Genomic DNA, 13879 nt, shown 5'->3' with positions numbered 1-13879 from the left:
CATTCTCCTGAGGCCCCCCAAATATACCCAAAGCCCCCCAAAAAATGTATTCCCGAGATGATAAAATCACATTTATTGCTAAATCTGCGCGATTCACTATAATATACCGTATGTAGCAGAAATAATGATTATTTTTATTAAATATTAGATTTAAATGATATTAAAAATGTATCATAATTTAGTGGGTTTTTTTTAAAAACATATATTTTTCAGATATATATAAATATATATATTCGTCAGACCCACAAATCGCAGTCACCAGATCCTCACATTAACGTTCGTAAGGATTGATAATGCATTTGGATATCGTGTTTCTGTTTGAAATTTTAAATAAAGCTTCCAAAAAAAAAATGATGTTATTGGGCTAAAAAAAAAAATTCAGTAAACCAAAACTTTATTGCATTCGCACAGAATTCTTCTTCTCAGAATATTCCCTTCTTTTTTTTAATGAAAACTGGACGGAACGGTTGATAAAGCAGGGACCGGGCGCTTGTGACCGGCGAGTCTGACACCGACTGTAGAATTCGCATCACAATCTTCAGCAGGGGGGATCTCAGGGTGTCGTTCGGGGCTTTTACACAGGTGTGTAAATAATGTGTGTCACGTGACCTTCTCCGCCCGCTCATTATCTCCGTTTTATTTTACCGTGAAGTTAATCGGATTATCCGCAGCGATCGATACACCCGGCGCTGGTAATGATTACGTAACAGCCCCGCGGGGTATCAGAGGCCGGATCCGCCCCGTTATAGAGCCGGATCAGATATTTTTTTAGCACAAATATTTCATTTAGAACGGCAGAGAAGTCTGCCTCCGAGGGGGGGGCTAACCGTCAACCGTGATATTAGTCCTTTATAGACTATTATTGTAAACAAACATTATAAAATACGTTAACCCTGTAGTAGCCCGTCACGCAGTGATTCGTTAACGGCAGCAGCCAAATAACTCTAATAACGGCTCTTATTCTGAAAGTCACCTGTATTCAAGCAGGGGAACCAGCTGTGACGTAGCACACAGAAAAGCACCAATTGGGATCTTTGGATATCAAAGGAGAATATGAAGGAGTCGGCTTCCGGACTGTGTGACCCCGAGAATCTGCCCCCTTCACCCCGAGACTGGGGTATAAACCCTGAGATAGTTGGTTAAATCCGCGGTTTATATCTCTGATAATCGGGTTGGGCGGGGATGCAGAGCGAGGAGAGAGAATTCATTTTATTAATCCGACTAAAAATAATCAGGGAGGGGAATAAAGTCTGGAATACAGAAACCCAGACCCTGTCGGCGGATCGGCCCCATCTGGCCCGTCTGGACACCCCCTTCTCCTGCTGTAATGACTCAAACCTTAATCGGTCGTTGGTCTCGTCTTAGATTCAGGAGCCGTATGTCTATCCCGTGCATGTTTAATCCCCTCACTGTATTACCCTCTACCACCTCTGCTGGGAAGTTGTTCCACTTATCTACCACCCTGTCAGTAAAGTAAAACTTCGTTACATGACATGTATCTGTACCCAGAGCTAATACAACCAATTGTCTGTCAATCTGAACCCGACCCCCCCCCTTGAATAAATACCATAACAAAGTGATATAGTGCCCTCTAGTGCCCAAATGTATTCATGCGGCTTCACTGATTTATCTATACATTATACAGGGGCCGGTCACTGATTTATCTATACATTATACAGGGGCCGGTCACTGATTTATCTATACATTATACAGGGGCCGGTCACTGATTTATCTATACATTATACAGGGGGCCGGTCACTGATTTATCTATACATTATACAGGGGCCGGTCACTGATTTATCTATACATTATACAGGGGGCCGGTCACTGATTTATCTATACATTATACAGGGGCCGGTCACTGATTTATCTATACATTATACAGGGGGCCGGTCCGCTGATTTATCTATACATTATACAGGGGGCCGGTCACTGATTTATCTATACATTATACAGGGCCAGTCACTGATTTATCTATACATTATACAGGGGCCGGTCACTGATTTATCTATACATTATACAGGGCCAGTCACTGATTTATCTATACATTATACAGGGGGCCGGTCACTGATTTATCTATACATTATACAGGGCCAGTCACTGATTTATCTATACATTATACAGGGGCCGGTCACTGATTTATCTATACATTATACAGGGCCAGTCACTGATTTATCTATACATTATTCAGGGGGCCGGTCCGCTGATTTATCTATACATTATACAGGGGCCGGTCACTGATTTATCTATACATTATACAGGGCCAGTCACTGATTTATCTATACATTATACAGGGGCCGGTCACTGATTTATCTATACATTATACAGGGCCAGTCACTGATTTATCTATACATTATACAGGGGCCGGTCACTGATTTATCTATACATTATACAGGGCCAGTCACTGATTTATCTATACATTATTCAGGGGGCCGGTCCGCTGATTTATCTATACATTATACAGGGGCCGGTCACTGATTTATCTATACATTATACAGGGCCAGTCACTGATTTATCTATACATTATACAGGGGCCGGTCACTGATTTATCTATACATTATACAGGGGCCGGTCACTGATTTATCTATACATTATACAGGGCCAGTCACTGATTTATCTATACATTATACAGGGGGCCGGTCCGCTGATTTATCTATACATTATACAGGGGGCCAGTCACTGATTTATCTATACATTATACAGGGCCAGTCACTGATTTATCTATACATTATACAGGGCCAGTCACTGATTTATCTATACATTATACAGGGCCGGTCACTGATTTATCTATACATTATACAGGGCCGGTCACTGATTTATCTATACATTATACAGGGGCCGTCACTGATGGGTGCTGTGCATGGATTCTGTATGTAAAAGAATCCCCCCCCCCTGTACACTGAATTTGTCACTCAAATAACGGACAGTAAATCTTTTGTACCCAAATACGTGGAATACGTTACAAAGTAACAAATCACAAAACAAGAAACCAGACTCTCAAGCGACATCATAGGCGAGGCTCCAGTGTGGCAGGCGAGGGGTTAACGCTCAGCTTTGCTCAGAAGCTGCAAATGTGCGCAAAAAATATACAATAATAGAGAAGCAAACGACCTGAAACGCATAAAAAATCAGTGTAAGAAGAAAAAAAGATATATTATTGTTTTTTTAAACAACCATTTTAAAAGTATAACAATTTTTTTAAAAAAATATACCTTAAATATAGAAATATTACCCAAAAAACACTTTTCTCAGCCCCAGCATACGTGGGAAGAACGAAGTCCAATTTTGCTGGGTTTTTATATATATATATTTTTTAATTCATACTAAATTATATACAAAAAAAAGTGTTATAAAAGACAAAGCCCGTGTCGTGAAGGGGTTAAGGCGTTTAGTGCGGCGGGGGCTGCAGGTACGGGGGGCTGGCAGCAGGTGGCGCTCCGCACTCAGCGATATTCAGAGAAGGAGAAAAAAAAACAACTTTCATTATTGCGGTTTTTGCTAAACCTGTGATTTGGAGGGGCCGTTGGGGCCACGGAAATCGGGACGCTATTTATACCCCACATTTCTGCTTCTTTTCATCCCCCCTCCCAAACTGTTCCGTTTGCCTGTTACAGTAGCAATGTGCCATCTCTGCCTGGCTGCAGTTCTATGCATCCACTACACCTTATGTAAACTATATAAGAAACAGATCCGCACCCGGCTGCCGGTGGTAATGAGGTAATCTTTATTGCAGCTTTTTTTCAGTATAAGTTTTGTACATTTCTTCTTTATTTAAAAAATAAACTATTTCTCGGCGTTAACCCTTTCTCGTAGCGCACACCCCGTAGCGTAAAAGGGGTGGGGCATGCAGCAGAAGGTGGGGTTAACGGGGGGGGGGTAAAAACCTGTCTTCCAGTCTCTCCCATCGAGCCTGTTGTTTGAAACCTCAGCGGTCCTCTATCGACCCCACTCCCTGTTTAGTGAATAAGGCCCCATTCTGTGTCTCCTGCCTGTTCTGGGGTGATTTTGGCCGGCTTTGGGGTTTGGGTTTTTTAGGACTTGTGCTTTTTGTTTGGCAATTAGTAGAACTCGGATGTTTCATCCTTACAAAGGCTGCTGGGGCCAACAAACAACAATCAAGGAGGGATAACTCATTGGGGAGGAATAATCCTGCAGATCTTGAGAACAGACGGCTTCTCCCATGTGATACAGATAAGGGGGGGGGGTTATATACTGGAATCGCTTTGGGGGGGGATCTCCTGCCACCCAATTACCCCAGAATCCTTACCGCCCCCCACCCTCCATTTCTGTCTTCCCCATATTTCTCCTTTGCTTTTTTACCCCTCTGCCCCCCCCCAGTGGATGAATGCAGTGAGACCCCAGAAGTTACTACACCCCCCCCCCCGGTAATTAAACCCGGGAAAGCAGCGTCCGCTCCTCTCTGCCCCGCATGTCGTCTCTCCTCGGTTCGGAGGGTCATCTCCCCGTCCAGGGCTGCAGACTGTGGGGGAGAGCAGCCCCCCCCGGCTCCCGGCCCGTGGGCTCCTCGTGTCTGACCCGCATCACGGTGACGGCAGCCGGTGCTGCGCAGAGACTCCCACCGTACGAGCGTCGTCAAACGGTACCGGCACACGAGACAGGGACGTGAATACCCTTCTGTCCGCTGGCTGCGGGAGGGAGAAGGAGAGCGTGATGGAGGGCAGACGTGAGAGAGAGAGAATGTGAGAGACTGAATGAGAGAGAGAATGAGACAGAAATAAAGAATGAAATAAAAAGAGAATGAGACAGAAAGAGAAAAAGCGAGAGAAACTGAGAGAGAATGAGAACGAGAATAAGAGACAGAATGTGAGAGAAGACAGGGCTATTATATACATTAAAGTGCATGCGGGGGCCGGAGTGGCCCTATAAGCCAGACATGTGACCTCTCTTAGACGTCTCTAATTTAAAGGGAATCTGCAAACTACCCCCCAGACTCTAAATGAAATATCTTTAACCCAATCGCCCCGCCGGCCAAACAGCCCCGGCTGGGGTATTTACTGAGCTGAGCGCGCTCTCGGATCCGCTCACCGAGTCTGTATTTATCTTTGGCTTCCGCTCTCTCTTTTGCGTCGAAATACCAGACAGTGATGGCGTACCTGCGGGGAGGAAAAAATGATGCATTACCAAGAGTGAAAATACCCTTCCCGGGGTAATCAGTGCAAAAATACCTCCCACTAGGGCAGTATATAAATACCCCTCCTGGGGCAGTAAGTGTGTAAATACCCTCACCGGGGTAATCAGTGCATAGATACCCCTACTGGGGCAGAAAGCATGCCCAGTTTACAGGTGTAGTAACCCATTGTGTGCCGGAGCAAAGTGCAAAGGTGGAGCTGTGTATTCAAAGCCTTAATCCTGGTGCCCCGGACCCCTGCACTATGTGTATATATAGTTATATGTGTGTTATATGTTTATATGTAATAAGTGTGTGTAGTTCTATGTTATAGGTATATATCTGTATATGTAGTTATATGTTATGTATGTTATATGTGAATATATTATTTGTATATGTTATATGTTATATGTTAATAAATATATGGTTCTATAGGGTACATAACACATGTGCTCGGCTTACCGTGTGGCATACGCTGGTTTCACTTCATGAGGATTTCGCCGATCCGACCAGAAGATCAATAACCGGTCAAATATCGGCTCAATATTAGCAACAACTGAGCGGCCCTCGGGGAATATCTGGAGGAGACCCCCATGGACCTGCGCAGCAAAGACACACATGTCACGGGGTCACGTAACACGGGACTGTCTCTTTAGCCCATTAAACACGTCGCTCTCATTAGCTTACGTAACACGGTGCCTTCTTTTATTAAGTCTATTACACAGTAGTGGATACAGTGCTGGGCAGCCCTACCTTGGTGTCCCAGTTCTGATTAAGGTAGTAGATACAGGTTAAGCAGCGTCCGTCTCTGTTTGGATTATCCACGTGTCTCACATATCCCATTCCATTCCCGGGATAACACGCGACCATCGCCTGCAAACACAACACATACTCAACATCGCTGTACATACTCGGTATTATTATACAGTGCGGGGGGTATAGATACTCGGTATTATTATACAGCGCGGGGGGTATAGATACTCGGTATTATTATACAGCGCGGAGGGTATAGATACTCGGTATTATTATACAGCGCGGGGGGTATAGATACTCGGTATTATTATACAGCGCGGGGGGTGTAGATACTCGGTATTATTATACAGCGCGGGGGGTATAGATACTCGGTATTATTATACGGCGCGGGGGGTATAGATACTCGGTATTATTATACAGCGCGGGGGGTATAGATACTCGGTATTATTATACAGCGCGGGGGGTATAGATACTCGGTATTATTATACAGCGCGGGGGGTATAGATACTCGGTATTATTATACGGCGCGGGGGGTACAGATACTCGGTATTATTATACAGCGCGGGGGTATAGATACTCGGTATTATTATACAGCGCGGGGGGTACAGATACTCGGTATTATTATACAGCGCGGGGGGTATAGATACTCGGTATTATTATACAGCGCGGGGGGTATAGATACTCGGTATTATTATACAGCGCGGGGGGTATAGATACTCGGTATTATTATACGGCGCGGGGGGTATAGATACTCGGTATTATTATACGGCGCGGGGGGTATAGATACTCGGTATTATTATACAGCGCGGGGGGTATAGATACTCGGTATTATTATACAGCGCGGGGGGTATAGATACTCGATATTATTATACAGCGCGGGGGGTATAGATACTCGGTATTATTATACAGCGCGGGGGGTATAGATACTCGGTATTATTATACAGCGCGGGGGGTATAGATACTCGGTATTATTATACAGCGCGGGGGTATAGATACTCGGTATTATTATACAGCGCGGGGGGTATAGATACTCGGTATTATTATACAGCGCGGGGGGTATAGATACTCGGTATTATTATACAGCGCGGGGGGTATAGATACTCGGTATTATTATACAGCGCGGGGGGTATAGATACTCGGTATTATTATACGGCGCGGGGGGTATAGATACTCGGTATTATTATACGGCGCGGGGGGTATAGATACTCGGTATTATTATACAGCGCGGGGGGTATAGATACTCGGTATTATTATACAGCGCGGGGGTATAGATACTCGGTATTATTATACAGCGCGGGGGGTATAGATACTCGGTATTATTATACAGCACGGGGGGTATAGACACTCGGTATTATTATACAGCGCGGGGGGTATAGACACTCGGTATTATTATACAGCGTGGGGGGTATAGATACTCGGTATTATTATACAGCGCGGGGGGTATAGATACTCGGTATTATTATACAGCGCGGGGGGTATAGATACTCGGTATTATTATACAGCGCGGGGGGTATAGATACTCGGTATTATTATACAGCGCGGGGGTATAGATACTCGGTATTATTATACAGCGCGGGGGTATAGATACTCGGTATTATTATACAGCGCGGGGGGTATAGATACTCGGTATTATTATACAGCGCGGGGGGTGTAGATACTCGGTATTATTATACAGCGCGGGGGGTGTAGATACTCGGTATTATTATACAGCGCGGGGGTATAGATACTCGGTATTATTATACAGCGCGGGGGGTATAGATACTCGGTATTATTATACAGCGCGGGGGGTATAGATACTCGGTATTATTATACAGCGCGGGGGGTACAGATACTCGGGATTATTATACAGCGCTGGGGGTACAGATACTCGGTATTATTATACAGCGCGGGGGGTATAGATACTCGGTATTATTATACAGCGCGGGGGGTATAGATACTCGGTATTATTATACAGCGCGGGGGGTATAGATACTCGGTATTATTATACAGCGCGGGGGTATAGATACTCGGTATTATTATACAGCGCGGGGGGTATAGATACTCGGTATTATTATACAGCGCGGGGGGTATAGATACTCGGTATTATTATACAGCGCGGGGGTATAGATACTCGGTATTATTATACAGCGCGGGGGGTATAGATACTCGGTATTATTATACAGCGTGGGGGGTATAGATACTCGGTATTATTATACAGCGCGGGGGTATAGATACTCGGTATTATTATACAGCGCGGGGGGTGTAGATACTCGGTATTATTATACAGCGCGGGGGGTGTAGATACTCGGTATTATTATACAGCGCGGGGGGTGTAGATACTCGGTATTATTATACGGCGCGGGGGGTATAGATACTCGGTATTATTATACGGCGCGGGGGGTACAGATACTCGGTATTATTATACGGCGCGGGGGGTATAGATACTCGGTATTATTATACGGCGCGGGGGGTACAGATACTCGGTATTATTATACAGCGCGGGGGGTACAGATACTCGGTATTATTATACGGCGCGGGGGGTATAGATACTCGGTATTATTATACAGCGCGGGGGGTATAGATACTCGGTATTATTATACAGCGCGGGGGGTATAGATACTCGGAATTATTATACGGCGCGGGGGGTATAGATACTCGGTATTATTATACAGCGCGGGGGGTATAGATACTCGGTATTATTATACGGCGCGGGGGGTATAGATACTCGGTATTATTATACACCGCGGGGGGTACAGATACTCGGTATTATTATACAGCGCTGGGGGTACAGATACTCGGTATTATTATACAGCGCGGGGGGTATAGATACTCGGTATTATTATACAGCGCGGGGGGTACAGATACTCGGTATTATTATACAGCGCGGGGGGTACAGATACTCGGTATTATTATACAGCGCGGGGGGTGTAGATACTCGGTATTATTATACGGCGCGGGGGGTATAGATACTCGGTATTATTATACAGCGCTGGGGGTACAGATACTCGGTATTATTATACAGCGCGGGGGGTATAGATACTCGGTATTATTATACGGCGCGGGGGGTACAGATACTCGGTATTATTATACAGCGCGGGGGGTATAGATACTCGGTATTATTATACACCGCGGGGGGTATAGATACTCGGTATTATTATACGGCGCGGGTGGTATAGATACTCGGTATTATTATTATACAGCGCGGGGGGTATAGATACTCGGTATTATTATACAGCGCGGGGGGTATAGATACTCGGTATTATTATACAGCGCGGGGGGTATAGATACTCGGTATTATTATACACCGCGGGGGGTATAGATACTCGGTATTATTATACGGCGCGGGGGGTATAGATACTCGGTATTATTATACAGCGCGGGGGGTGTAGATACTCGGTATTATTATACAGCGCGGGGGGTATAGATACTCGGTATTATTATACAGCGCGGGGGGTATAGATACTCGGTATTATTATACAGCGCGGGGGGTATAGATACTCGGTATTATTATACAGCGCGGGGGGTATAGATACTCGGTATTATTATACAGCGCGGGGGGTATAGATACTCGGTATTATTATACAGCGCGGGGGGTATAGATACTCGGTATTATTATACACCGCGGGGGGTATAGATACTCGGTATTATTATACAGCGCGGGGGTATAGATACTCGGCATTACTATCGAGTGTCTCAGAGCTGTAGGGAAAGTCCTGATACCCCGCAGATAAATCACATTCCAGCCGGACGGGGTAAGCAGAACGCTGCGGCTCGGGGGATATTTATATCTCGTTCCAGGAGGGGACTCGTGTGACTCGGTGGGAAAAGACATTTCGTTCCCAGAATATCCGAAGGCTGGGGGCCCGGGGCAGGGCCACGGCGGGGCCCCTGTAACATGGACATTTTAATAACAACACCATGACACATATACACAGCGGCAGTGCCACCCCACCACGCACGCACTACTACTCTGTGAAATATATACACAGTGGCAGCGCCAGATCTGGCATGAAAAGGGTTAAGCGCGGCTGCAGATGTCACGGTGACTCAGGACTTGGACTCTAGAAATCATTAACTTGCCGATGGCATTGAAGTCACCTCTTAACTCAGGAGAGTGAGTGAGAGGGGGTGAAGGTCACGATCGGCCATTTATTACCCTCCTGCCCCACCTGATTTACCCCCAACCCCTCCCCCTGCTTTCAGTAATACCATTCACAATTTTTCTCCCTCCTCAACATCTGAGAGATTTCACTCCATTCCCTCTAATCTCAGACCCTTCCGACAGATCGGCCCCATCCGGCCCCCGTATCCTGCTGTAAAGAGTCAAACCTTAATCTACCACTTCTGCTGGGAAGCTGTTCCATGAAATATAAACTGCTCAAATGACATCCCCGGGGCAGGAAATCACTGCAGCTTTCTGGTAGCTTCTTAAGGCTTTTTTATGAGGTTTCTGACTATAAAGCAACAAAAGAAAACAAAGTCCCGTTCCCCGAAGGGTTAATACCCCGTCCCAACCCGGACTGTCTCCCCCGCCGCACACCAGGAACCGAAAAACACCCTCTTCCTGAATTATGTAATAAACTTCCCAAAATACTGACTAATGAGAGTCTATGGAGGGACGGACTTCATTAGCATCGCCATAAAGCGTCAGCTCAGTGCGGTGTTTGAGCCGGGAAATTCACCCAAAATATCACACGACTGACAGCGACGGCGGCTCCAGGGGGTTATATTACTGTATACAGCGCTGGGGGGTTATATTACTGTATAAGGTGCTGGGGTTATATTACTGTATACAGCGCTGGGTGGTTATATTACTGTATACAGCGCTGGGGGTTATATTACTGTATACAGCACTGGGGAGGATATTACTGTATACAGTGCTGGGGGTGTTATATTACTGTATACAGCGCTGGGGGTTATATTACTGTATACAGCGCTGGGGGTTATATTACTGTATACAGCGCTGGGGGGTTATATTACTGTATACAGCGCTGGAGGTTATATTACTGTATACAGCGCTGGGGGTTATATTACTGTATACAGCGCTGGGGGTTATATTACTGTATACAGCGCTGGGGGGTTATATTACTGTATACAGCGCTGGGGGTTATATTACTGTATAAAGCGCTGGGGGTTATATTACTGTATACAGCGCTGGGGGTTATATTACTGTATACAGCGCTGGGGGTTATATTACTGTATACAGCGCTGGGGGTTATATTACTGTATACAGTGCTGGGGGTTATATTACTGTATACAGCGCTGGGGGGTTATATTACTGTATACAGCGCTGGGGGTTATATTACTGTATACAGCGCTGGGGGGTTATATTACTGTATACAGCGCTGGGGGTTATATTACTGTATACAGCGCTGGGGGTTATATTACTGTATACAGCGCTGGGGGTTATATTACTGTATACAGCGCTGGGGGTTATATTACTGTATACAGCGCTGGGGGTTATATTACTGTATACAGCGCTGGGGGTTATTACTGTGAAAGAGTTAATATATGGAGGGTGAGATCTGATGTCATATTTTACTCACTGAGTGTTTACTATGTAACTTGTGGGGTCATTCAGGTGACAGCAGGTGACTTCCAGCTGACATAAGCAGTAAATGCAGAGCTGGGAGACTCAGTGCAGCTGGTAACATTTTTAAAAAGAAGTTAAAAAAACATTTTTGTTGAAAACGCAGTAAATGAAAGCCGTTTCTCTTTTATTGGGAACGTTTATATTATTTAAGCTCACATGTTATGGATCTATGGATACACAGATAGAAGGAGCTATGAGCTGTTACTGAGAGGGTGGTAGATAAGTGGAACAGCCTCCCAGCAGAGGTGGTAGAGGGTAATACAGTGAGGGGATTAAACACGCATGGGATAGACATACGGCTCCTGAATCTAAGACGAGCCCAACGTCTGATTAAGGTTTGAGTCTTTACAGCGGGAGAAACCGGCGACTAGACGGGGGCCAACGGGGGCCGATCTGCCGGCAGGGTCTGGGTTTCGATGACACGGCGTTGGCCCCTCCCACTTCGGGGTGACAGACAGAGGCAGCGATGAGACTGGGAGACTGTTGTGCAGAGCGCAGGGTGTCGGAGTCTGACTTCGATGCTTCCTGTTTATGACCAAGTTGCTTCCTTAGTGTGATGGATGGCAGGACGAGGCTTTAATAAACGGCCCCGTCTGTCGCCCTGGAGCCTCCGCACTGCACCGCGCAGGAACAAACGCACAATGCCCCCGATAACCAGGAGTCTGCCCCTCCCACTGCGGGGCGACACAGACAGAAGGGAGCGATAGGGCACAGACTTTGCCCCTCCCACTGCCGGGCGACACAGACAGAAGGGAGCGATAGGGCAGACATTGCCCCTCCCACTGCAGGGCAACAGTGATAGAAGGGAGCAATGGGGCACGGAGTCGGCTCCTCCCACTGCAGGGGAACAGACAGATGGGGTGCAGACATTGCCCCTTCCACTGCAGGGCTGACGCGTTAACCCTTCATCAGCCGCATATCTCCAGCGCCCCCCCCGGCCTGACGTCACAGACCCCCTGCCCTTACCTTGGTCCTGCCGTTGATGGCATAACTCCCCAGCTTCCCGCCGCAGTGCATGATGACCTCATCAATCCGAGACATGAGGACCCCGATGTTCTCGCAGCCGGGCTCCTTGCCCTCCACCCACGTGATCTGGTCACCCCGGATGTTCTTGGACGGGATGGTCCTCTGACTGACCAGCTGGCCGTCCCGAAACTTCCCGCTCCTGTTGAGTAACTCGACCTCGTCCAAGACCCCGGAGCCCAGAGCGTCTCCCAAAAAGTGATCCTTGACACAAATCCCATAATAGGCCATGCAGGGCACGATGTAGTCCACGGCCATGCGCTGAGAGCCCGCCGTGACGCTCCCGCTCCTGGCGTGTCTGGAAGCCAAACACCCCTCGTGTCTGCCGTTGGGCTCCTGGTGAGTTGGGGCATCGTTGAGGACCTCCGACTTCCACCTCTTGCCCTCCATAGGAGGGAACATCGAGGGTCCCGTTTCAGCCGGGGCCCCTCCGACCCCATTTTCCACCCATTTCCTCTTAGCAGCCAGACCCTCGGCCCTCCAGCTCACGGCCATCCCGAATTCCTGGCCCTTGGCACCGCCGCCGTCTCCCACGCTTGGAAAAGCCCCCATTGTCCCATTTTTCCGGATAAGCTGCTTCTCCCCGTTGACCAAAACACGACCCCTCGCGGGGCCGGTTCTGCAAGCCGGCACGGCCCCCTCCTCCTCAGCTTGGACAGGCTGGCTCTCGCCGTTGGCTGGGGCCGGGTGACGGCGGTGTCCCCCACCGAACGAGCTGCTGGAGCCGTGGACATCAGAAGGTGGTTGAGATGCCTTCACAGGATACAGCGGGAAGCTTTCCACCCCCATGCTGGCACAATGTACACCGGCCACCTCCTCCTGTTCTCCCGAGCGCCGCTTTTCTCTCTGGACTTTACTATTTAAATGCTGGTGCCCTCTTTCCATCTCAACAGAATCATGTCCTTGGCACGAAGCGCACGCCCCGGCTCCATCATTCAACTCTCACCGCGGCTCCCGGTGGAAAGGAACGGGGGCAAGGGTGTCATTCTCCTCCGAACTCCCCACCACCACCGACACCACCACCCCCAACGACGCCTCTTCTGGTCTTTTCCTTCCAAATCCTCCTAAATAACATAAAGAAGGGGGGGGGGTAATGAAAAAAAGGGGGAGGAAAAACAAGGCATTAACATTTTTAAAGCTGGTGGCCGCGCGTGGATCGTAATCGTCAGCGGATCGGCGGATCATCGCAGGGAATCGGATACAATGACAGGCGAGGAGATACAAAGTAACGGAAACCGTATTGTTTATAAACATTCCGGTACTGAGAGGGGGGGGTGGGGGTAAAAGGGGTTCATTAGGCATTTAACCCTGTGGTTCCAAGGGAGGGTAATAGCTGAGCCCCCAGCAAGGGGTTAAAAAATACATATAGGAGAGAATGAAGAGTCCTTACCCAGGCAGGGGCA

The 13879-nt window shown here is 47.5% G+C and overlaps 1 protein-coding gene across 1 annotated transcript; it reads right to left on the bottom strand.

The window, feature by feature from the left end:
* Positions 1-4593: 4593 nt before the first annotated feature.
* LOC149273483 (prolyl hydroxylase EGLN3-like) lies at positions 4594-13265 on the bottom strand. The gene is made up of 5 exons (XM_089506253.1): positions 12420-13265; positions 5882-6001; positions 5591-5727; positions 5047-5114; positions 4594-4646 (listed from the first exon to the last, which is right to left on the bottom strand). Exons 1-5 carry the CDS (start codon positions 13263-13265, stop codon positions 4594-4596), a joined length of 1224 nt encoding a protein of 407 aa, XP_089362379.1.
* Between the last annotated feature and the right edge of the window lie 614 nt (positions 13266-13879).

Source organism: Sceloporus occidentalis, unplaced genomic scaffold (assembly GCF_023333645.1).
Source record: "Sceloporus occidentalis isolate IW3139 unplaced genomic scaffold, rSceOcc1.0.p SCAF_373, whole genome shotgun sequence".
NCBI classification, from domain to species: Eukaryota; Metazoa; Chordata; class Lepidosauria; order Squamata; family Phrynosomatidae; genus Sceloporus; species Sceloporus occidentalis.
The sequence above is the reverse complement of the archived record's forward strand: the minus strand, read 5'-3'. Positions and strand labels throughout refer to the sequence as shown.